This window comes from Bubalus bubalis, chromosome 7 (genome assembly GCF_019923935.1).
Source record: "Bubalus bubalis isolate 160015118507 breed Murrah chromosome 7, NDDB_SH_1, whole genome shotgun sequence".
Taxonomy (NCBI): Eukaryota; Metazoa; Chordata; class Mammalia; order Artiodactyla; family Bovidae; genus Bubalus; species Bubalus bubalis.
The window spans coordinates 19,181,715-19,208,263 of record NC_059163.1 but is presented as its reverse complement, the minus strand read 5'-3'; the positions used below and the strand labels follow the sequence as shown (position 1 = coordinate 19,208,263).

The 26,549-nt window shown below is 40.7% G+C and overlaps 1 protein-coding gene across 2 annotated transcripts in view; it reads left to right on the top strand.

Moving 5' to 3' along the window:
* GPAT3 (glycerol-3-phosphate acyltransferase 3) overlaps nt 1-26,549 on the top strand; it is a 70,086-nt gene that overhangs the window by 23,435 nt on the left and 20,102 nt on the right. For both annotated transcript variants that reach the window (XM_044945702.2, XM_006072418.4), the window contains exons 4-7: nt 14,126-14,396; nt 19,090-19,164; nt 22,364-22,453; nt 25,272-25,365. In XM_044945702.2, coding sequence (XP_044801637.1) covers nt 14,126-14,396; nt 19,090-19,164; nt 22,364-22,453; nt 25,272-25,365 — 530 coding nt within the window. The remainder of the gene's footprint in view (nt 1-14,125; nt 14,397-19,089; nt 19,165-22,363; nt 22,454-25,271; nt 25,366-26,549) is intronic.

Sequence of the window (26,549 nt, the reverse complement as noted above, 5' to 3'; positions counted from 1 at the left end):
TGGTGGTAGATGGAAAGCCATTCTGAAAGGTAAAGGGGCTTTGAACCAGAGCCATGAGGCTGGTGCGGAGGTAGATGGTCTGGGCAGCCATATATTATAAAATGTGAGCCATGGGGTAGAAGTCAGGACTAGAGTTGCGCGTTTGGGAGTTATTTGCAGAGGGTGGAAGTTGAAATGGTGGACTGAGTGAACTCACTTAGTGGAAGACATTTTATTGAGGCTAGAGAAAAAAGAAAAAATGGAAAAAGAGAAGGAAGAGATAAATGAACCAAATAAGGATTCACCAGGGAAGAGAATAGGAGCAGAGAGAGTCAAAATTCAGAGGAGAGGGGGTTCTGACTTTATATTTTCTCTCTGTATTTCTCTGCCCACTGATACCTTTTCCCCCTTAATTTTAATTAATTAATTAATTTGACTGAGTGTGAGGAGTCTTAGTTGCAGCACGCACATCTTCGATCTCTGTTACAGCCTGCAAGACGTTTAGTTGAGGCATGTGGGATCTAGTTCCCTGACCAGGGATCCAACCAGGGCCCCCTGCATTGGGAGGGCGAAGTCTTAGCCACTAGACCACTAGGGAAGTCCTGAAACCCTTTAGTCTTAATTTGCATTTCTTTTATAGAGAGTGTGATTTGGTACTTGTTTTATGTTTTTAAGGGCTATTTGTATTTGTTTTTCTGGGAACTGTCTACTCCCATCTTTGGTCATTTTTCTTTTTTTTGGCCACTTTTCTATTTCTCTTGATTTCTGTTTCACCTTGACATCTAGGCTCTTCTCATGCATTCAAGTGGTTAGCTTTTGTCTCTGCGGAGATAAAAGTGCTGCTTTCAGTTTGCAGTTTGTGTTTTGTCCTTTGCTTATCATGTGTCTTACGTTACGAATATTTTTCATCTTTATGTAGTCAAACTTATCAGTATTTTCTTTTTATAGCGTCTGAATTTTGAGTTTTGTAGTAGAAAGATTTTTTCCCCTCTGCCAAGTCCTAAGGGAATTTACCTAATGTTTTCTTTGATTACTTTTATGGCTTTAAAAAAACTTAAATCTTTGATTCATTTATTCTGGTCTGTTTGTCCAGATGACTATCCAGATGTTGCCAACTCCCTATTAAAAAGCCCATCTCTACCCAACTGATTTTCAATGCGTCCTTCATAGTTTCCTGTGTTCTAGTACATTTTTGGATCTATTTCTGAACTTTCTGTTCTGTAACATTTACTTGTCTTCTCTTGCACGGGTATGTTGCTTTAATTATTGACATTTTTAACAGATTGTTTTAATATCTGGTAGGGATTGCTATTTGGTCACTTTTCCTTACAGAAAACTGTCTTGATAATTCTTGCTTTTGACCCATATGATCTTGAGATTTAGCTTGTCTGTGATCAAGAGGAAATCCAGCATCTGTTTTTATTGGCACTGTGTGAAATTTATAAATTTCCTGAGGGTGGTTTGAAATGATCAGTGTGGAGTCTTCCTCTCCAAGGATATTACATCTTTCCATTGGTTTAGGTGTTTTTTTTTTTTTTAATCGTCCAGAGGTGTTTGAAAGTTTTCCTTAGTGTACATTTCCTCTTAAGTTTATAATTCTAGCTGATATTATAAATGGAGCATCTTCTTCCATCATATCTTCTAACTGGTTGTTGTTTGTATATTGGAAAGCTTTTGATTTTAGTAAGGCAGAAGAATATACTCAAGTAAGAATTCTCCTACTGTATGTAGATTTTCATATTTCCTTGTTTCTTTCCCCCAGGTATGCAGTAATTTTATTGTCAAATAGTGATAGTTTTGCCACCTATTATTCAACGTTAGTCTGTATTTTATTTCTTTTCCAGTTTATTTTCTTTCTTTCTTTTTTTTTTTGATTGCATCACACAGCATGTTGGGTCTTAGTTCCCTGACTGGGGATCAGACCCGTGCCCCCGCAGTGGCAGTGTGGAGTCTTAACCACTGGACTGCCAGCAAAGTCGCTCTTTTCCAGTTTATACTTCCTTTCTTTCCCTGGTCTAATGGTGCTGGCTGCTGCTTCAGTACAGTGTTGACTAGCAGTGCTGTTAGTTGTCATGCCTACTGGAGACAGGCCTCCAGTGTCTTCCCAGTAAGCATCAGGTTGGGCTTGATCTAGTTTTCCATCTTATGGTAAATACTTCTTGATGCTTGCTTTGTAAGTCAAGAACAAATGTTGAAGTTTTAATGTTTTTTCAGCATGTTTGGTGATGAATATACATTCCCTCCCGTTAGGGATATTTTGGTAAATTACATTAATAGCATAATATCTGAGTCATCTTTGAGTTTATGGACTAAACATTGCTTGACCATGATGTGCTAGAAACTGTCTGCCAAAATTGAAGTTAGGACTTTTTGCAATTGATCCTTATACTTGAGGTTAATGTATTACATACCAACTTACTTTTTCCCCCTCCTTCCCTTCTTTCCCTTGTCCCCTTTCTTCTCAGATTTAAAGGTTTGGTAGAATTCCTTGTAAAAACAGTTTGGGTCTGGGACTGATAAAGTTTCTTTACTCCCACATTATTTCATTTGTGCAAATGGTTCTCTTTAGAGCATTCATCTCTTGGTGTCAGTATTAGTAATTTTTTTTTTTTTAGTTAGAAAGCCAACACTTTTGCTCAGCTTATTGAATTTTCCAGGACTTTGTGCAAAGTTGTTTCTTATTCCTTTTATACTTTCTGTTTATATTTCTTTTTTTCCTCTTTTTTGGCTGTGTTGGGTGTTCCTTGCTGCGTGTAGGCTTCCTCTATTTGCATCACATGGGGGCTTCTTTAGTTGTGGTGCAAGGCTTCTTGTTTCCATGTACAGGCTTCTCTAGTTTCTAATTTCATCTTTGTAAATTCTTATTTCATACTTATGTGACTTTCTCCCCTGTCCTTATTTTTCTTGCTTGGATTAACTGATGGGATATATAGGTGTTTAAAGTAAACTTTACCCTTTTTATGTAAAAAAGAAAAAAAAAGTTGAATGTAACTCTTAAATGTGCCAACTGGGGAAACGTTACTACAGGAGCATAATTTCATAACTCTAATGCTTTTAAAAAAACTAGGCCATCGTGATAGAGTAGCACTTAGGAAACCAGAAGAAGTGCTAAGTCAGCACTTATTTTTAGCACATATCATGTATATGATAGTGGTAGCTTCATGATAAGTTCTGATTTTGTCCACCCCTTTTTTTTTTGGCCGTGCAGCTTGAAGTATCTATGTGGAATCTTAGAGCCCCCACCAGGGATTGAACCCAGGTGCTTGGCTGTGAAAGTGCCAAGTCCTAATCACTGGACCACCAGGAAATTCCTTGCCCCCTTTTCTTTTTATGGTTCTATTTTATGGTACACATGAATCTAGTTCTAAAGCAGGGACACTTGTGAAACTTCTGTGTAGTGATTTTGTTTTCAGTTAGCATTGTTTTCACATTTTTGCTTTTTATCTTTACCAATCTCTCCATTTCCAACAAGACAGAAACATCAGACCTTAAAACAACATCCAAATGACTGAGCAAACGGCAACTCCTCCTCTTAAAAGTACATCTGTTAATTTGACCATCAGATAGATAAAATATCAATAATAGGTCAGAAAACTAAGATCACGGCATCTGGTCCCATCACTTCATGGGAAATAGATGGGGAAACAGGGGAAACAGTGGCAGATTTTATTTTTCTGGGCTCCAAAATCACTGCAGATGGTGACTGCAGCCACGAAATTAAAAGATGCTTACTCCTTGGAAGGAAAGTTATGACCAACCTAGATAGCATATTCAAAAGCAGAGACGTTACTTTGCCAACAAAGGTCCGTCTAGTCAAGGCTATGGTTTTTCCAGTAGTCATGTATGGATGTGAGAGTTGGACTGTGAAGAAAGCTGAGTGCCGAAGAATGGATGCTTTTGAACTGTGGTGTTGGAGAAGACTCTTGAGAGTCCCTTGGACTGCAAGGAGATCCAACCAGTCCATTCTAAAGGAGATCAGTCCTGGGTGTTCTTTGGAAGGACTGATGTTGAAGCTGAAACTCCAGTACTTTGGCCACCTCATGCAAAGAGTTGACTCATTGGAAAAGACTCTGATGCTGGGAGGGATTGGGGGCAGGAGGAGAAGGGGACGACAGAGGATGAGATGGCTGGATGGCATCACCAACTCAATGGACGTGAGTTTGAGTGAACTCCGGGAGTTGGTGATGGACAGGGAGGCTTGGTGTGCTGCAGTTCATGGGGTCACAAAGAGTCGGACACAACTGAGCAACTGAACTGAACTGAAGAGAAAGATGTGAATGTGTATGAAATCTCAGTGTTCTAATACTTATTGGTAATAATGTGGTTCTCTCAATCCTAAGTATTTCTTTTTCTAAACCATTTTAAGGGGCTTCCCTGGTGGGAAAAACTCCGCAGCAGCAAAAACTCTGTCTGTAATGCAGGAGATGTGGGTTCGATCCCTGGGTCGGGAAGATCCCCTGGAGGAGGACATGGCACCTACTCCAGTTTTCTTGCCAGGAAAATCCCATAGACAGAGGAACCTGGCAGGCTACAGTCTATGGGGTCACAGAGTTGGACCTGACTGAAGCGATTGAGCACGCACAACTGTTTTAGGTTGTAGAGTAAGTGTGTTAACATAGATCTGTGCTTGTAGCAACAAAATAATAATGTGATTCAGAGGTGGGGGCCAATCCAGGTTTTGTGGGGGCCTGACGCTTAAGACAGTTTGGAGACTCTCTTTAAGAAAAATAATACTCAAAAGTAAATGTGGGAGCTTCAAAGGGTCTATGCAGGTGAGGAAACTGAGGCTTACCCTTGTTAACGGCACGGTCCATCTGTCTTTGGCTCAGAGACCTTGAATTCATTGTACAGTCATGGCTGAGGATGTAGCAGGTTATTTATTGGGACCAAAAGAGATAGAGGCTATTTTCTACAAAACTTGGCTGGGTGACAGTACAGGTTACTATACCTCGTTAATATAACAGATGTGGACAATTTTAGAATATGCCTTAGCAACAGCAATAAGCATCAGGGATGATTATCCTTTCTAAACCTTGACTGATCTGCAAGATACATGGGGCAGCTGCCTCTGCCTCAGAGAGGACTTGAAGAGGAAAGATACAGGGAGGACATCTGTGTGCTGAGTCATAAACTGGACAGAACAGCCTCCTCAGAGAACTTGAGTCTGGCCGAACTACAAACCAAGGGAGTATTAAATAGACCACTGCCCAGGGGCTGTTCTTTGTTGGACTTGTAGTGGGAAGACCTAAATAGATTGTGCTCTAATCTGTAAAGATTCCTGCCCCTGTTAAAAAAAGCAACAACAAAACATTAACTTGAATTCAGGCTTCCTGGGAAAGATGATTGAGCCTAGTTCAGTTAGTGACAAGTGTGTGTCCAGATTAATGGCAGATGGTGCTAACTTATAGATTTTCCCGTATCAAAGTTCATTTCTTTCTTCAGAGGTAGAAGAGATATTAGGAAGAACTGCTACTCGAGTAGGGCTTCTGTTTAGCAAGGAAAAACTAGCTGTTGTGGAGTTGATGGGGGACGATCTTAATTATGTCTTTGAGGTTTGTGAACGATCAAGTGTTGGACAGAGTAACATGGAATTTGGAAACTTAGGATATGAGGGAACATTTGGTTTCAGAGTCACAAGCTTGGTTTTTAAATCCTGGTTCTGTTCCTCTTTCTCCCCATGGCCTTGGGCAAGTTAATCACTCTGAGTCTTAATTTCCTCATCTGCAAAATGGGGATAATAGACAGTACCTCCCAGGATTCCGTCAGTGCATGTGTCAAGGGTTTAGCACACAGTCTGGCATCAGGAAGCACTCAATAAATGTCAGCTGTCTTTTAGTTCAGGAAAGAAGATAAAAATATCCATGGGAAGTGTAGGTGTGATTGTCTAGAGCCTCTAATTGAGAGGCTAAAAGCTGAAAGCTGTGGAGACTTTTTGTTTTTGGCCACACCATGTACCATACAGCATGTGGGACCTTAATTCCTTGACCAGGGATTGAACCCATGTCCCCTGAGTTGGGAGCGTGGAGTCTTAACTGCTGGACCACCAGAGAAGTCCCTGTGAAGACTCTTAAAAAAAAACACCAAAAAACCCTGAGGCATAATTAGGATACATTAAACTGTACAAATACCAGCTGTTCAACAAGATGAATTTTTACATGTTTGTAGACTAATGTGACTACCCCCCAGATTCAACTAAAGGTAGTATTCATCATCTCAAGGTTCTTGCAGGCCCCACTCTAGGAGACATCACTCATCCCTCAGTCCCTGCTGTAACCTCTCTTGATTTCTGTCATCATCATTTAGTTTTTCCCATTTATTGAAATTCACATAAATGGAATCATACTGTTCGGGCTGTTTTGTATCTGTTTTTTCACCCAGCATAATGTTTGTGCAATTTCTCCATGGCATGAATCAGTGGGTTGTTTTTTTTTTTAAATTGCTGTGGACTATTTCTTTATATGGGGTTTCCCACGTGGCCCTCATTTTTAAAGAACCCATCTGTCATTGCAAATGCAGGAGACTTAAGAGACGCTGGCTCCATCCCTGGGTCAGGAAGATCCCCTGGAGGAGGAGGGCACAGCAGCCCACTCCAGTATTCTTGCCTGAAGAATCCCATGGACACAGGAACCTGGCGGGCTACAGTCCATGGGTTCACAAAGAGTCAGACATGACTGAAGCGACTTGGCACGCGCACCTTTCTTTGCATACAAATACATACTAATTTGCTTACCTATTGTTGTATTGATTGAGATTTGGGTATTTTACAGTTTTTAGCTATTAGGAATAAAGCTGCTGTGACCATTGTTGTGAACCTATTTACTTGGTTTTTTGTACACACCTTATAGCAAGATTGCCGGGTCATAGGGTAAGCAAATGTGTTTTAACTGTTGAAAACTGCTAAGTGGTATTCCAAGATGGTTGTGCACTCTCAGAGCTGGGCCTGAGTTCCATAATCTCTTGAGTGCTTGGTATTTTGGGCTTTTTAAATTATAGCCATTGTGGTGGGTAAGTAGTAGTACATATCTCATTTTGTTTTTTTTAAAAACAGCATTTTATTAAAAACATCATTTTATTAAAAACATCATTATAAGTACTTTTCTCTCACTATGTAAAATGATGTGTTTGCTCACTTGTGTCTGACTCTGTGACCCCGTGGACTGTAGCCTGCCAGGACCCTCTGTCCATGGGATTCTCTAAGCAAGAATATTTGAGTGGGTTGCCTCCGGGTGATCTTTTCTACCCAGAGATCGAACATGCATTGTCAGGCAGATTCTTTACCACTGAGCCACCTGGGAAGCCCATGTAAAATGATCCATATGCTTAATTGAAAAATTAGACATGGAAAATGTATAAATAAGAAAATTAAAAAAAATCCCCCACATGAAATCCTGTTACTCAGAAAAGACCTAATATTTTGATGGCTTTCCTTATAATTTTTCGTCTATTCCTATGTATTTTTTAAAAGGTAGTTATTTTATTTTATTTTTTTTGGCCTCATCACATGGCACGTTGGGTCCTAGTTCCCTGACCAGGGATCAAACCTGTGCCCCCTGCATTGGACCGCCAAGGAAGTCCAGAAAATTAGTTTATTAGATTTAGGATTGGACCCTTGTGTCTGTATTTTTCTGGAGGAGGGTATGGCAGCCCACTCCAGTACTCTTGCCTGGAGAATCCCATGGACAGAGGAGCCTGTAGGCTACAGTCCATAGGTCACAAAGAGTTAGGCACGACCGAAGTGACTGAGCATGTACTCACATCTGTATTTTTATAGATACCAAAGATAGTCTAATGTGCAGCCAAGGTTGCGAACTACTGAGTTAGTTCTATTTTTTTTTTTCCTCTCCTTTCTGTATATATTAGTTCCTGGCCTGGCACTCTCTCTGTAATAACTGAATAAGCAAATGAACGAGTGCTTTTGATTTAGATGAGGAAATTGATTCCCAGCTAAATTGACTTTTCAAATGAGTTTTTAGACACATTAAAAAATATATATATCTAGTATTCATTTTTTAAAAGTAAAGAGAATAGTACAATTAATCCCATTATACCCATCACCCAAATTCAACAAGGATTTGTTTCATCTATCCTTTTTTTTCAGTTTTTCCTTTGTGGAAGTTTTTTTTTTTTTTTCCATTAAAAGTTTAATTAGAAATGCAATATGTAAGCAATGTAGAAAATCAGCGAATACAGATAAACAATCAAAAACACCATATTCTCACCTTAGTGAATGTCCTTCTATAGAAGTATTTTATTTTATCTTTTTTTATGAAAGTATTTTAAAACTAATCTAGATACTATGTCATTTTACCTCTAAGTACCTTAGTATGCATGCACCTCAAAAACTTCACTTTTAAAAACTATAATCCAGGTACCATTATTATACTTAACTAAGTTGATAACAGTAAACTGGATTTTAAAAGGTACTTAAGAAAGAAAGCAGTTGTCATCAGGAGCACAAAGAATTTGCTATGATAAAGCACAGTCAAATCGTCTAAATTATGTGCTGGAAATTGTATTTTGACTAACAGCCCAGTGAATTTTTTGCACGTGGTATGTCTCATGCTTAGCCTTGTCATATTACAGATAAATTATTTTGAAAAAAGGTGACAAAAAGTGGACTAGAAAGCTGTGCAGTTGCGTGACTGCGTAGTTGGTGCACTGGTTAATGTGTTAATATCTGTGATGATTAATGAACTGGAGACGCACGAGGACAGACTCAGTGGTCTCTTCAGGAAACCTTGGCCTTGGCCTGCTAGCATTGCATCAGGACCTTGAACTACGCCTAAGTGACTAAGCATGGGTCTTATCTCTCCAGAGCTTGGCACTGAATATTTCTGCTCTTTAATCCCAGCATCTCTGATTCACCCCACTCTCCAAAACCCAACGGCATATAGTTAGTTTTTACAGCTACTTTACCTTGGTCTCTTTAATCAAGCAGATTGCATTTATGGATCAGAAAGGATATTGGGGCAGAGGAGGGAAGAATGTAGGACTGGCTTCCTTGCTGAGACCAGAGCCCTTCAGAGCAGCTCCTCATAGCAGAAAAACAACCTTGTTACCAGGATTTGGTACTGAGACAGATAGACTCCTTCCTGCCCAATAGCTTAATAATTGGGTAGGGGGCTATAGAGTAAAGGGCTTCCCCAGTGGCTCAGTGGTAAAAGAATCTGCCTGCAATTCAGGAGATGTGGGTTTGCTACCTGGGTCAGGAAGATCCCCTGGAGAATGGAATGGCAACCCACTCCAGTATTATTGCTAGGAAAATCCTGTGGATAGAGGAGCCTGGTGGGCTTGGCTTGCAAAGAGTCAGACATGACTGAACGACTGAATACATACACACAAATACAGAGTAAACTTTTTTTTAAAGGGAAGTAGTATTTACTTAGCCCTGTAATAGATAAATCATGAAAATAGAGGATTAACAGATACTGTCTCCTTCGATTCCTTTTTTCCCATAGTTGTGGAAACACTCAACATAAGATCTACCTTATTAACAAAATTTAAAGTGTACGTTACAGTATTGTTAACCATAGGCCATACTGTGCAGCAGGTCTCAAGTATGATTTTTCTTAAAAAATTGAAGCATAATATACACAGACAAGGGTGCAAAATTATAACTGTACAACTTGATGTATTTCCCAAAATAAATGTATCCATGAACCTCTTATCTAGATCAAGAAATGGAACATTACCCGTGCCCCAGAAAGTCCTCCTGTTGCCTCCTCTAAGTCTCTACAGGATGAGGAATTTTTTATTTTTGTTAATTCCAAACTAGATTTAATTTTTAAATTTCTTGTGGAAATAGTGCTAAAGGAAATTTCTATTTCATGGTTCAGTTCAGTTAAATCTCTCAGTTGTGTCCGACTCTTTGTGACCCCATGGACTGCAGCATGTCAGGCTTCCCTGTCCATCATCAACTCCCAGAGCTTGCTCAAACTCATGTCCATTGAGTCTGTGATGCCATCCAACCATCTCATCCTCTGTTGTCCCCTTCTCCTCCTGACTTCAGTCTTTCCCAGCATCAGAGTCTTTTTCAATGAGTCAGTCTTCGCATCAGGTGGCCAAAGTACTGGAGGCCAAAGTACTCCAAGTACCAATTTCATGGTACTGGTACTGCATGATCTGTGATCACGTATATTTTGAGTTAAGTAGACTTTGCTTGTATAGGATTCCAGCTCAAACAGACTAATTCACACAAAGTTTCCATGAGAGAGTGTTTTAAACTCTGAGTTTCTGACGTTTGGAATATAGCCCATTGGTAGGTTAAGGATCAGTTTCTGTACATAAGCCGGTTATATCCACTTCTGATGTGTAGTAGACCCTGATTTTCTGTAGTAATCGCTGACCCAGAAAACATACTTTACAGCTGCAAGATGGAAAAACGAGCATGACTTATAAATGGGCAGTTATTCCAAGGGTTGACTCAGCTAATTTAGAGTTAATTATATTTGAGATGGTTTTAACTTAAGCCTCCATTTTTTTTAACGGGCCTGTCATAGCTGGTATTATTTATGTACCAATGACTTGCTCGAGGCAGGGGGCACAGGAAGCTTGTGCAATTCATCTCTTGCATTAGATGGAGATAGTTGTTGTAATTTTATCTTCATCCCAAACATGAACCTTGTCGGGTTGGCTGAAGCATTTGGTGTAAGGACAAAGTTCAAATGTTTGTGGCTTTCCTTTTTTGAAGTTAACTTGTAAAACAAAAGGAAATAGCTCCTAGAATCAAGGTTTTATCAATTTAAGAATTGGGGTCACTCTGAAGGATCAGGATTAATTTATTAACAATAGTGAGGTTTCCTTAATGACAATAAAAACCCAATATTGAAACATCTGTGCTAGTTTGATACATATTTATATAGCCCTGCAATGGCACCCCACTCCAGTACTCTTGCCTGGAAATCCCATGGATGGAGGAGCCTGGTAGGCTACAGTCCATGCGGCTGCTAAGAGTCGGGCACAACTGAGCAACTTCACTTTCACTTTTTTCTTTTTTTCCCACTTTCACTTTTCACTTTCATGCATTGGAGAAGGAAATGGCAACCCACTCCTGTGCTCTTGCCTGGAGAATCCCAGGGACAGAGGAGCCTGGTTGGCTTCCGTCTATGGGGTCACACAGAGTCGGACACAACTGACGCGACTTAGCAGCAGCAGCAGCAGCAGCCAACCCCTGAAACTACTACTCTGATTTGATGTTTATTATTTTTATGCATATTTTCATAATTCCCCTATACATGTGAAATGAAGTGAAAGTAGCTCAGTCGTGTCTGACTGTTTGTGACCCCATGGACTATATAGTCCATGGAATTCTCCAGGCCAGAATACTGGAGTGGGTAGCCATTCCCTTCTCCAGGGGATCTTCCCAACCCAGGGATCGAACCCAGGTCTCCTGCATTGCAGGTGGATTCTTTACCAGCTGAGCCACCAGGGAAGCCCCCCCTCCCATACATGTATGTATCCTTAAATAATATAGTATCTGTTGTTTTGCATTAAGCAAACTCTAAAAATATCACCTTTCATGTATTACTCTGAATTATCTGTTTCTTATGTTTAAAAATGATCTAAGTCAGTAAATGTTTAGTTAATGAAAAAAATTATTTGTTTACTTATTTAGTTTTGGCTGTGCTGGCTCTTCGTTGCTGCGCAGTCTTTTCTCTGGTTGCAGGAGCGGGGGCTACACTCCAGATGCAGTGTGTGGGCTTCTCATTTCGTTGGCTTCTCTTGTGGAGCACAGCCTCTAGGGCACGCAGGCTTTAGTAGTTTGCACGTGGGCTCAGGGGTTGCAGCTCCTGGGCTCTAGAGCACAGGCTGAATAGTTGTGCAACAAAGACTTAGTTGCTCCTTGTCAGTGAGATCTTCCTGGCCCAGGTATCAAACCTGTGTCTCCTGCATTGGCAGGTGAATTCTTTACCACTAGCCCTACCCGGGAAGTCCTCTGAAAAAGCTTATTTTTAGAAGGGCTGGTGGCTTAGATGGTAAAGAATCTGCCTGCAATGCAGAGACCTGGGTTCGATCCCTGGATCTGGAAGATCCCCTGGAGAAGGAAAAGGCAACTTGTTCCAGTATTCTTGCCTGGAGAATCCCCGTGGACAGAGGAGCCTGGTGGGCTACAGTCCATGGGGTCACAAAGAGTCAGAAATGACTGAGCGACTAAGCACACACACACTCCTGTCTCCATTGTGTTTCATTCAGCGATTTCCCAAGTAACTGGTCACCTTTCCCCTCTAGACTTAAAAAAAAAACCATCTGTACATTGGTAAATAACGAAACTCTTGTACTGCTAAATGTTGGCCATATTGGATAGAGTAACCCATTCTGAGTGGTACTGCAGTACCTGCAGAACATGAGGGTAATTCAGTAGAACACTGGCTTATTCTCTAATACTGATTAAACCCTTTGCAGAGATGAACAAAGATTAAACTAGTTGGACTGCACTAAGAAGATAATCTAATGATCATTCAAGAACTTACTTTAGTGCTCTCATTCTTAAGGTGGTTAGGTATTAGCTTTGCTTTGGGCAAAATTGAAAGAAAACCCACCCCAAATCCCAAAAGTAAAATCAGAAAACTTTAGTCTTTGTAAGGATACCAAACACTTTCCCAACCGCTCTCCGTCCCTATTTTATAAAGGAGGACACCAAGTTAGGTGACTTATCAGTTACACCTGGACATAGAGCTACCTGGTGGTTGTCCTAATAGAACTGGACTTTGGACTTCACGTCCTCTTTATTTTCTACTCCATTATGCTGCAGTTCTTTCAGAAAAAAGAAAATGGATATATTATAGCTGCTTCTTTGGATATACATCCAAGTTCTCCAGCAGGTAGATAACATAGCTCCCTCAACTGTCCTCATTGATTTCCTAGGAAATGGAAAAGTGAGAAAATCAAAGGCGATCTCTTTCAGGGAATTTAACATCTTAATTCTTGACTTTTCTAATTAAAGTTGGACGTAAATTTGTTTGTGGTACGCCCCATAGGGGCAGATGGATAGCCATGTCACAGTATATGCAGCTGCTTTTTATTCTTTGAAGATCTTCTCATTTATTATTTTTATTATGTGGTTAGAACTGGGTGGTATTAGTCATTTTTCGATTTATCAAACTTACACTACTTTGAAAAATCTTTGAATATTTTCTTTATGGAAAGTGTACAATAAACAGTATAAAGAGGAAAACCTAACAGCCCAGAGTAACCTCTTAATTTTTTCTTCTTGACATTTTTACTGTATATATATTTAATAGAGTTGAGTAAACCAGAGTTTTAGATCCTGACTTTTTTCACTTAACATTATAGGTTTTTTCTTTTTTTTTTAAAAGGATGTACTATATTGCGTTGTCTGGATCGATTATAATGGAAAATGCTACAGTAAACACTCTTGCCTGCATTTCTGATTATTTTCTTATGACAGTTTCCTAGAATTGGAATTATAATCATCAGCAAAACTATTTTTAGTCTCTTTATGCCAAACAGATTTTGACAAGATTGCTCCTTAACTGACTACCTTAAACCAAGTGTTCAGAGTTAAGCGGCACAAGTCATAGGACAGACTGACATCATGATTCACTGAAAATAATCCAGTTCCATCCTCATACAAATTGAGTATGAGAATACCTGTGTCATTTCTGTCTGAATTTTATCATTAAACAAACATGCTGCTGATTTGATCATGTGAATAGGCCACTGTGTCTGATTCACATTTCTTTGATGACTAAAAAAGGCATTGAATATTTATTAACTATTTATGTTGTTTCTTTGAATTCAGTCCATGAACTTTGCTTACTTTCTGGCTTTATAGTTTTTCACTGGGGGAAATATAAACCTTTGTTTCTACGTGATCTAGATCTATACTCGGGGGAGAGTTTGTTTCTGTGAGTTCTTTTGCTGATGATACATAGGGATGAATGCAAGCAAGAGGGATACTGAGGACGAGATTCCTCTGTAATGAACTGAAATCATCGGATAGAAGCCATTTCACGCAGACTCAGTGATTTTACCTCGTTTCTCACTGCAGTTGCTCGTCCTTTATTTCTGAAATCTGCTTCATGTTACCCAGTAGATGTATTTGTCTTCTGCATAAAGTAGCCTTTTTGATCACTTGTTCTTCTGTCCGATGGTGTTTTCTCATGTCCTGATGCTTTCTTTTAAGGTATTATCCAAAGAGATGAGTCACCCATGGAAAAAGGGCTGTCTGGTCTGCGAGGAAGGGACTTTGAGCTGTCTGACGTGTTTTATTTCTCCAAGAAGGGGTTGGAAGCCATTGTGGAAGACGAAGTGACCCAGAGGTTCTCCTCAGAGGAGCTAGTGTCATGGAACCTCCTCACAAGGACCAATGTGAATTTCCAGTACGTCAGTCCGCGGCTCACCACGGTGTGGGTGCTGGGCGTCATCGTGCGCTACTGTGTTCTCCTGCCTCTGAGGTACGTCTCCCCGCTGGCAACTACAGCTAGTCCAGCTTTCGTTTTATGTACTTAGGATTTTTTTTTTTTGAGGTGTACCATTTTAAAGTCTTTATGGAATTTGTTACAATATTGCTTCTACTTTATGGGTTTTTTTTTTTTTTTTTTTTGACCATGGGGCATGTGGGATATTAGCTTCCTGACCAGGGATGGAACCCGCACACCCTGCATTGGAAAGCGAAGTCTTAACTGCTGGACCATCAGGGAAGTCCCCCAGCTTTTTTTTTTAAATTATGTATGTAGTGATCACACGAGAGTATATTAATGGCAGTAATCCCACCCCTTCCCATTTATTAGTAGAAAACACCATTGAATGTGACCTCCACAAAGACATATTATCTCTTCTCTCATATCTTCCCCAGATGAAAGTATATATTCAGAATCCAGTATATATCCATCTGGATCCATGTCACTTTTTTAGTCATAGATAATTTGAGGATGGATTTTCATTGTTGTTGAGTCGCAAAGTTGTGTCCCACTTTTGCGACCCCATGGACTATAGCCTGCCAGGCTCCTCTGTTCCTGGGATTTCCCAGGCAAGATTACTGGAGTGGGTTGCCATTTCCTCCTCCAGGGCATCTTCCCGACCCAGGGATCGAACCCATGTCTCCACTGAGCCACCCGGGAAGCCCCGAGGATGGATAGAAAAGGGAAGTTAGAAAAAAGAAGGGAAAATAGGTACATTTTCGTGTCCACCAGAGTATCATCCAAACTGTGACTGCCTCTCTTCCCTGGTCTGCAGCGGTTCATAACTGCACAGGAGAGGAAAAAATTCCTGAGAGTGGTTGCCACATGGGAGAGAGAATTTGTTCCACTTCGATCTCTCTTTTTTTATATTAAAAGTTCACCAGTTGGGTCCACTTTGGTTCTAAGTTAGTGTGCCTCCTTATGAGGAGTTAGCCTCAAAGCCCAGTTTACTGGAGCCACAGCGTGGAGCATAAGTAGAAAAAGTGATGAAGCAGGACAAGCTGGGCAGCGGGAGGAAGTGGCTGAGGTCTCTTTAGTGTGATGGTGACAGGTAGAAATGCGGCTGCCAGGCACAACATGTCGCTGATGGTCTTGCTTCATTCCCCTAGATGTAGCCTTGGTGTGCTCCCAGTAGGGCTTTCCAGGCAGTTGCTACCAGCCAACTAAAATTGGCACGTGAGTTGAAATGTCTTTACCACCCCTAGGGTGGCCTATCCTTGCCTCACTCGGATTTATTACAAGGAAAGAGGTTGCTTAAGTGTAGGCAAAGGCACATTTCTACCAAGCTGTTTCTCTTTTCTTGTCCTCATGTTGCCAGTGTCTAGATGGTGGGGGTAGGAGGGAGGGGAAGGGAGAAAAAAAAATTAGATGGTGGGGGTATCTTTGGGGAATCATTTCAGCCGTGATAACAGAGTGAAACTTGAACATACTTGCTTGAACATTAAGTCAGTGTTCCCAAAGTGGGGTTTGGTGTGGAAAAAGGAAATGGTTCTGCTTTGAGCTTCCCTGGTAGCTCAGTGGTGAAGAATCCACCTGCCAGTGCAGGAGACATAGGTTCGATCCCTGAGCCACGAGGATCCCACATGCTTTGGAGGAACTAAGCCCTTGAGCCACAGCTACTGAGCCTGTGCTCTAGAGCTGGGGACCTGCATCTGCTTAGCCCATATACGCCAACGACTAAAGCCTATGTGCACCCTGGAGCCCGTGTTCTGCAACGAGAAGCTACTGCAGTGAGGAGCCTGCGTATCACAACTAGAGTAAACCCACGCATCAAAGAAGACCCAGCACAACCAAAAAAAAAAAAGTCCAACTTTTATGTATTGGAAGTTTCTAGTCTGTTTATAATTAGCACCTTCCATTGATATTATTTTATTCTTATAAGGAAATGAAATTTCAGTAAAGTTGAATAATATATAGATGAGCTCTTATATCTTCACTTGGTCCATTAGTCAGGCAGTGTATCCAAGCAACCCGAAGAAAGAGTGAGGATTTTACAGTCCAGGGCACTTGAGATTCTCTCCCATGTTGGTTAGCTTCCACTTGCTGGAGGGGCCCACCAAATAGTGATATGATTCTGCTATCTAGTTTAAATTTATACTCGTAAAATAGGTACATGACATACAAGATTCTTGCAAATAAACCACAGATTTAGGATAATCCAGTAATGTAAGCACCCAATAAAAGAAGAAAATGGCAGAATTGAAGCTCCTCCTCTTAGTACATACTCTTCATGTGAAAGAATTCCTTTGCAAGTACTTTTTAGAAGAAGCAGTTTGAAGGACTTGTGGACACAGTGGGGGAAGGAGAGAGTGGGACAAATTGAGAGAGCAATGTTGACATAGTTTATAGAATAGCTAGCTAGTGGGAAGCTGCTCTGTAGCACAGGGAGCTCAGCTTGATGCTCTTTGATGGCCTAGAGGGGTGGGATGGGTGTCGGGGACTGGGAGAGAGGCTCAAGAGGGGATATATGTGTACTTAGAGCTGATTCACATTGTTGTACAGCAGAAACCAGCACAACATTGTAAAGCAATTATACTCCAATTAAAAAAAAGTAGTTTCTACAAAGTGAGCATTTAAAACACAGATTGTGCTAAAATTGATTGCGTTGATGGTGGTATAACTCTGTGAATGTGCCAAAAACCATTGAATTGCCACTTTAAGTAGGTGAATTGTTTGACATGTGAATTGTATCTCACTAAAGTTCTTCAGCAAAACAGATTGTGCCAGAAAACTCTGTCATCTGTGAGAACTTTCACGTTGGCTCACTGACACTGGAAGACAGAATTTTCCATTAATTAACGAATTAAAATGTTCAGTAGTTTTGAACCCAGCTGTTAAGCATGTTAAAATATATGACCTCTTCTGATTTAATGTGTTAGGAGCAATTGATTCATTATGCAAGATGGCAGTATTTTAAAACGTGTGTAATTGATGGATGAGATTAAGCAGTCCTTTAGTTATTGCATTAGTGGCTGACATGAAAATATGGTGTCCAAAGAAAATGAAACAGACCTTCAAACTGCTGTCTCAAAAGGTGTTAAACCAAGACTTTAACAAGGTTTAAAACCTTAACGAATTTATAAGGAAGTCCTATTTACCTCGAAAGATTTAACATCTCAGCCTTTTCTTTTCGAGTGATTATATTTACATTTCTAAAAATAACTGTTTTCTTTTTGAAGTGATTGGCCCAGATATTACAAGCACTTTTTAAAAATTAGAAAGTGTCTGTTGAGATGAGAGGTCCTGTCTATCACCTTGTTTACTAACTTCTGAGCTATTTAGAACCTCACGAAGGTACAGCAGTTAAATTTGCATGGAAAATATAATGTGCTGTTCTTATTATGAAGGAAACTTTAGGTAAAACTTCCTTGCCATTTGCTATACCTTTTAAATTTCTTTGAGGAAAATTTGAATTTTTCCCTTCTGTCCCCATGATTAAAAAATACCCTGATGCTGGGAAAGATTGAAGGCAGCAGGAGAATGGGACAATAGAGGATGAGATGGTTGGATGGTATCACTGACTCAATAGGCATGAGTTTGAGTAAACTCTGGGAGCTGTTGATGGACAGGGAGGCCTGGCGTGCTGCAGTCCATGGGGTCGCAAAGAGTTGGAAATGACTGAGTGACTGAACTGAACTGAACTTAGAAAATACAGGAAAACAAGTTATTTTAACTTAGAAAATACAGGAAAACAAGTTATTTTTAGAGCTTTGCAAGATATTTTCTTTTATAGCCTCACCAGGCCACACCAGAATAACTACTTTCAACCTAAAATGACTTCTTTATACATTATGTGAAAGGAAAAAAAAGTGAAAGTGTTAGTCACTCAGTCCTGTCCAACTCTTTGCCCCCCCTGAACTGTAGCCCACCAGGCTCCTATGAACCGGGATTGTCCAGACAATAATACTGGAGTGGGTTGCCATCCCCTTCTCCAGGGGATCTTCCTGACTCAGGGATCGAAGTTGGGCCTCCTGCATTGCAGGCAGATTCTTTACCATCTGAGCCACCAGGGAAGCTTTATACACTGTTATGAGTGACATATGGATACCATGTGTAAACTGGATACTAGTGGGAGGAACAGGGAACTCAGCTCAGTGCTTTGTGATGACCTAGAGGGGTGGGAGGAAGGCTCAAGAGGAAGGGGATAAAGGTATACTTATAGCTGATTCACTTTGTTATAGAGCAGAAACTAACACAACATTGTAAAACAATTATACTCTAATAAAAAACTTTTAAATTAAAATATGAATATATTTTTTTTAATTAAAAAAAAAAAAATAACTTCGGAAAAGCAGAAGAGCAAGATTTTATTCTCTCCACTAGCCCGATTAACCCTTTGATAATTGCATAGACTAAATGTGGCAGTTTTGTGAACAAATTTCCAGGTCTGGTCTATACATCTGTAGGCTGGTTATGTGCTTGCTGTTTTTTTTTGAAAATGGTATCAAACCCTACACAGTATTTTGAAAGTTAATGCTGTTTTTTTTCCTCTCAAAATGTACCAAGAACTGTTCTTCTGTGTCAGAATCTATAGATTTGCATGATTCTTTGAATGACTGCATCATATTCTGTGGCGTGAATGCTCCACAACTTACTTGTGGTTTTGTTATTCTTGAATTTTATGTTCCTTCTCTTTCCCCCCTGCTGTTCAACTAGCTTTTGCATTACCTTTTCTTTTCTCTTTCAGGCTTACCTTGGCTGTCATTGGGATCAGTTTGTTTGTTATAGGAACCACCCTGGTTGGACAGCTGCCCAGAAACAGGTGAAATGTTTTTTTGTTTTTTTTTCCTCCTAGCCATTTAATAGGATTGTCCCTTTTCTTTCTTTTTACATTAAAAAAAAATTTTTCTGGCCATGCTGCCTGGCATGGGGGATCTTAGTTCCCTGAACAGGGATTGAACCTGTGCCCCTGCCTTGAAAGTGTGGTGTCTTAACCACTGGACCACCAGGGAAGTCCTGGATTGTCCCTTTTCTTAGCTGTGTCCACAAAGAGAATATTTGTGTGATTCCTGTGTACTGCCTCAAATTTATGGCCTTCAGTTCAGTTCAGTTCAGTCGCTCAGTTGTGTCCGACTCTTTGCAACCCCATGAACTGCAGCATGCCAGGCCTCCCTGTCCATTGCCAACTCCTGGAGTTCACTCAAACTCACGTCCATCGAGTCAGTGATGCCATCCAGCCATCTCATCCTCTGTCGTCCCCTTCTCCTCCTGCCCCCCAATCCCTCCCAGCATCAGAGTCTTTTCTAATGAGTCAACTCTTCACATGAGGTGGCCAAAGTACCAGAGTTTCAGCTTTAGCATCATTCCTTCCAAAGAACACCCAGAACTGATCTCCTTTAGGATGGATTGGTTGGATCTCCTTGCAGTCCAAGGGACTCTCAAGAGTCTTCTCCAACACCACAGTTCAAAAACATCACTTCTTTGGCACTCAGCTTTCTTCACAGTCCAACTCTCACATCCATATGTGACCACTGGAAAAACCATAGCCTTGACTAGATGGACCTTTGTTGGCAATGTCTCTGCTTTTGAATATGCTATCTAGGTTGGTCATAACTTTCCTTCCAAGGAGTAAGTGTCTTTAAATTTCATGGCTGCAATCACCATCTGCAGTGATTTTGGAGCCCAAAAAAATAAAGTCTGACACTGTTTCCCCAACTATTTGCCATGAAGTGATGGGACCAGATGGCTTGATCTTTGTTTTCTGAATGTTGAGCTTTAAGCCAACTTTTTCACTCTCCACTTTCACTTTCATCAAGAGGCTTTTTAGTTCCTTTTCACTTTCTGCCATAAGGGTGGTATCATCTGCATATCTGAAGTTATTGCTGTTTCTCCCAGCAATCTTGATTCCAGCTTGTGCTTCTTCCAGTCCAGCGTTTCTCATGATGTACTCTGCATAGAAGTAAATAAGCAGGGTGACAATATACAGCCTTGATGTACTCCTTTTCCTATTTGGAACCAGTCTGTTGTTCCATGTCCAGTTCTAACTGTTGCTTTCTGACCTGCATATAGGTTTCTCAAGAGGCAGGTCAGGTGGTCTGGTATTCCCATCTCTTTCAGAATTTTCCACAGTTTATTGTGATCCACACAGTCAAAGGCTTTGACATAGTCAATAAAGCAGAAATAGATGTTTTTCTGGAACTCTCTTGCTTTTTCCATGATCCAGAGGATGTTGGCAATTTGATCTCTGGTTCCTCTGCCTTTTCTAAAACCAGCTTGAACATCAGGAAGTTCACAGTTCACGTAGTGCTGAAGACTGGCTTGGAGAATTTTGAGCATTACTTTACTAGCATGTGAGATGAATGCAATTGTGCGGTAGTTTGAGCATTCTTTGGCATTGCCTTTCTTTGGGATTGGAATGAAAACTGACCTTTTCCAGTCCTGTGGCCACTGCTGAGTTTTCCAAATTTGCTGGCATATTGAGTGCAGCACTTTCACAGCATCATCTTTCAGGATTTGAAAGAGCTCAACTGGAATTCCATCACATTCACTAGCTTTGTTCGTAGTGATGGTTTCTGAGGCCCACTTGACTTCACATTCCAGTATGTCTGGCTCTAGGTGAGTGATCACACCATCGTGATTATCTGGGTCATGAAGATCTTTTTTGTACAGTTCTTCTGTGTATTCTTGCCACCTCTTCTTAATATCTTCTGCTTCTGTTAGGTCCATACCATTTCTGTCCTTTATCGAGCCCATCTTTGCATGAAATGTTCCCTTGGTATCTCTAATTTTCCTGAAGAGATCCCTAGTCTTTCCCATTCTGTTGTTTTCCTCTATTTCTTTGCATTGATTGCTGAGGAGGGCTTTCTTATCTCTTCTTGCTATTCTTTGAAACTCTGCATTCAGATGCTCATATCTTTCCTTTTCTCCTTTGCTTTTCACTTCTCTTCTTTTCACAGCTATTTGTAAGGCCTCCCCAGACAGCCATTTTGCTTTTTTACATTTCTTTTCCATGGGGATGGTCTTGATCCCTGTCTGCTGTACAATGTCACGAACCTCCGTCCGTAGTTCATCAGGCCCTCTGTCTATCAGATCTAGTCCCTTAAATCTATTTCTCACTTCCACTGTATAATCATAAGGGATTTGATTTAGGTCATACATGAATGGTCTAGTGGTTTTCCCTACTTTCTTCAATTTCAGTCTGAATTTGGCAATAAGGGGTTCATGATCTAAGCCACAGTCAGCTCCTGGTCTTGTTTTTGCTGACTGTATAGAACTTCTCCATCTTTGGCTGCAAAGAATATAATCAGTCTGATTTTGGTGTTGACCATCTAGTGATGTCCATGTGTAGAGTCTTCTCTTGTGTTTTTGGAAGAGGGTGTTTGCTATGACCAGTGCATTTTCTTGGCAAAAGTCTATTAGTCTTTGCCCTGCTTCATTCCCTATTCCAAGGCCAAATTTGCCTGTTACTCCAGGTGTTTCTTGACTTCCTACTTTTGCATTCCAGTCCCGTATAATGAAAAGGACATCTTTTTTGTATGTTAGTTCTAAAAGGTCTTGTAGGTCTTCATAGAACCGTTCAACTTCAGCTTCTTCAGTGTTACTGGTATGGCCTTAGCACATGTATTAAAATGCTGCTCACTTCATCTTAAGAGTCTCTATGTGATTTTCCATCATGCTTGCATTCAAATTGACAGAAGTTGCTCTTACAAAAGAGAAAGTGAAGAGGAGGAGGGAGAAAATAGACTGAGGGACTCAAGGAACACGAGAGACTCTTGTAGGATCGTTAGACTTGTGAGGCCAAGATCATAGTTGCCTCAGCTTATCTTGGTCAAGGATTTGTCACGATGGGAACCGTCCTCCATTAGAGTTTTGTCCTAACTGCTTCAGTGGGACCTTGAGAATTGAACTGTGCTCGTATTTCAGAACATAGTATGCTTCTGTGGAAGGAACACCCTGGAGCTTTGTGTTGTTTCATAGGAGAGCCCGGAGCTGCACAATAAAACGTTTTCTGTCTCTTTCAGACTCAAAAACTTCCTGAGTGAAGTGGTCCACCTGACTTGCTGCCGCATCTGTGTTCGTGCCCTCTCTGGAACCATTCACTATCATAACAGGTGAGTGTGTACCGCTTTCGTGCCTGCTTCCTCAGGTCAGTCTCGCATGTGATTGTCAGGAGTGGGTGGGGGAAAACAAGGGAAGGAAGAGTACTTCCGGAGTGTTCATCTCTACCGTGTAGAGCGTCACAGACATAACAATGCACCTGAACACTTCCGAAAGCAGTCCAGGGACTTCCCTGGTGGTCCAGTGGTTAAGAATCCACCTTCTAATGCATGGACGGGGCTTCAGTCCCTGGTGAACTAGGATCTCGCATCCCGCAGGGCAACTAAGCCCGCACACCACAACTAGAGAAGCCCAAGTGCTGTAACAAAGACCCAGCACAGTGCCTGCCCTTCCCCTCAAAAAAGCAATCCATTTGCAGAAAGTGAAAGTGAAGTCACTCAGTCTGACTCTTTGCGACCCCGTGGACTGTAGCCTACCAGGCTCCTCCCTCCATGGGATTCTCCAGGCAATACTAGAGTGGGTTGCCATTTCCTTCTCCAGGGGATCTTCTGGACCCAGGGATCGAACCCGGGTCTCCTGCTTTGCAGGCAGACGCTTTAACCTCTAAGTCACCAGGGAAGCCCCATGGCACATGATGATAAACATGTAATGACACCTAATAATTGGGCGTTTATGGTGTGCAGGCCTGGCCTGTGATTCTTTCTCCTAGGTCATCTCTAAGAGAAGCGCTATTATACCGTTTTACAGGCGAAGAAGTGGAAGCTCCAGGATTGGTTGTTTAGGGTCATATGCCTAATAAATGTCAGAGTTAGGTTTAGAATGGGGTTAATTAAAAATTTTTTTTAAATGTTGAAGGTGATAAGGCTGTAGAATGGTGGAAAGAAGGCTAGACTTGGAATTCTGATGCTGGTTTCTAGTCTCAGCCCTGCCAGCTTCTAAAATCCCAACACTGAGCTGAAAACAGAACCTAGCTTTCTGCTTCCCTCACCCCTTCATCAGGGAGGAGAAAGGTGGTAAATGAAGTCATTAGCCACATGAAGTTTGTTTTGATTGTTTTTGAATTGCTTTTCTGTAAATTCAGTTTTTTTATACTTAATATGATTAGCTTAAAAATTCTAGGACAAACATCTTTTTTCTACTGACTAGATCTTTTTTTTAAATTAAAAAAGAATTTATCTTTTAAAAATTACTTTCTACTTACAGTTATTACAAAATGTTGGCTATATTCCCCTTGTTGTACATTACATCCTTGAGCTTATCTTACACCTAAAAATTTGTACCCTCCACTCCCTCACCCCCGTATTGGCCCTCGCACACCCCCCCCACCCCCCGCCTTTCACTTATAACCATTGGTTTGTTCTCTTTATCTGTGTGACTGGATCTTTCTCTCTAATTTGTAGAAGGAAAATATTTCATCATTTGGCTTTGCCATGTGTTACCAACCTAAAAGCCCTCTTAAATTTCTAAAATTACATGACTTTTGTGATTGGGCTGTAAGTTTTGGGGTGAGAATGAGAAGAAAATGATTTGGTGAAAGTGTGACAAAGGAAACACCTTCTTCAGAAATGAAATGAAAGTGAAGTGTTAGTCACTCAGTCATGTCTTACTCTGCAATCCCATGGACTGTGGCCAACCAGGCTCCTCTGTCCATGGAAATCTGCAGGCAAGAATATTGGAGTGAATTGCCATGCCCTCCTCCAGGGGATCTTCCTGACCCAGGGATCAAACCCTCATCTCCTGCATTGCAGGCATATTCTTTACTGTCTGAGCCATCAGGGAAGCCCCTTCTTTGGAAAAAGTGCTTTAATTACATAGAGAGTTGTTCACAACTTGTTGTAGAATTGCTTCTAATTTTAAGGAAAACATGCTGAAGTTATGCATTTTGTTCCCTTTCTTCTCTGTTTAGGCTCAAAGAAAACTACTTTGCTTCAATAGTGTCAAATTCTGCTTAAACTTTGGAACAGAGGTTAGCAAACTAAACTATGAGCCTGTAGGCCGAATGTGGGCCATCCTCTGGATTTTGTAAATAAAGTTTTATTGGAACACAGCCATGCTTATTCATTTATGTATTATCTATACCTGCCATTGTGCCAAAACAGCAGAGTCCAGGAGTTTTGACTGGGATTGGCTGGCTTGCAAACCCTAAAGTATTTACTGTCTGGGCTTCCATAGGAAAAGTTTGCCAACTTCTGCTTTAGGGGGATAAAGCAAAGGAAACTACAGTACATTTACTCTGGATCACTCTGAAGCAACTGAAAGTGATATTTATGAAGATTGAAATAATATAAGAATACTTAGGATAAAATAAGGAAAGCTTACATATCACAAAGTTTATTAAAGTGATGGAATCTTTGTATTGATAATTCAGTCTAATATTTAAAATTTTTTTTCATTCTAAAAGGACAATATGATCATTACAGAAAAGCAATATAAATATATGTAAAGGGAAAATTGTGGGCCCCCTCCTCGTATACTCTTACCCCCCTCCCATCATACTGCCTAGAGACAACCCTTTTAAGATGAGCCCATATATTTGAAAGTTTCTTTTTTTTTTTTTTAGTGTACTTTAAAAAACAAAATAGCATGAATTTCTCCAGGTGTATTGTGAGTTAGTTGCTCAGTTGTGTCTGACTCTGCGACTCCACAGACGGTAGCCCACCAGGCTCCTCTGTCCATGGAATTCTCCAGGCAAGAATACTGGAGTGGGTAGCCATTTACTTCTCCGGGGGATCTTCCTGACCCAGGGATCACACCCGCGTCTCTTGCATTGCAGGTGGATTCTTTATCATCTGAGCTACTGTGGAAGTTGCTGTTTTGCAAAATAGTGGCCGTTTTTCAATGTTTAGTATTAACCGCTGTATGTAATTGCAGGCAGTACAGGCCCCAGAAAGGAGGCATTTGTGTTGCCAACCATACGTCCCCAATCGATGTTTTGATCTTGACAACCGATGGGTGCTATACTATGGTAAGAACAGCTCACTGGTATTTCAAGTACTTGCATGTTCTGTGGATTAATCAGACTTTTATTTTATTTTGGCACAAATTAGAAAGTTAGTTTTATATTAGAAAGTGACTGGGTTATACTATATAAGTAAGTCTATAAATTATTAATGCCTAGTCACTTCAGTCAAGTCTGACTCTTTGTGACCCCATAGACTGTAGCCTGCCAGGCCTCTCTGTCCATGGGGATTCTCCAGGCAAGAATACTGGAGTGGGTTGCCATGCCTTCTTTCAGGGGATCTTCCCAACCCAGGGATCGAACCCAGATCTCCCGAATAGTAGGCTGATTCTTTACCGTCTGAGCCACCAGGGAAACCCATAAATTACTAATATATTTACATACATTAATAATGTATTTGCATTATTTATATTATTAATATATAATTACACGAGGAATATATAGTGCAAGAAAAAGAAAGAAAATAGTCATTATATTTAAGGTAGTAAGAGATTAATGTACTGAAATATAGACACGCTTAAGCATGACTAGTCTTTATAAAGTTGACTCCATCTTGCTTCTAGAATCCCTGCAGTGTTTAATGACACTTTAAGACGTTAAAGTCATCCTCTTTAGAGCTGTACAAATCCCTCACCAGCCAATTAGTTCTTTCTCCCTTAAGGGAGTCATATGCAATTAAAAAAGAAAAAAAAAAAACCTGGCTCTTTAGTGAAGATCAAGCAAGAAAGGCTAATATTTATACCACATTTCCTTTGTCAGTTCTTGCTGACAGCCCCCAAAGAAAAGACAAAGCTTACTAAAATCAAATACCTCTAAAGACCTTTTTGTGGCATTTCTTGCATTTTTTTCAAATCTAAGGTGTTTCAAGTCAGTGGGTGTTTTCTGTCACCCTGAAGAAACTTGTCAAGATTTCCTTCCTCTCTTTCCTGTGCGTGTCAGGTTAAATTTGGAGAATCTCTGAAGGCGTTCTTTCCTGCATGGTGGTAACTATGCCCCAAGCTGGTGTGTGAAATAGAAAGATGGCACAGGGATCCTGAGGTGTGCTTGGTCACTATGCTGTGTCTGACTCTGCGACCTCATGAACTGTAGCCCGCCAGACTCCTCTGTCCACAGAATTCTCCAGGCAAGAATACTGGAGTGGGTTGCCATGCCCTCCTCCAAGGGATCTTCCCAACTCAGGGATTGAACCC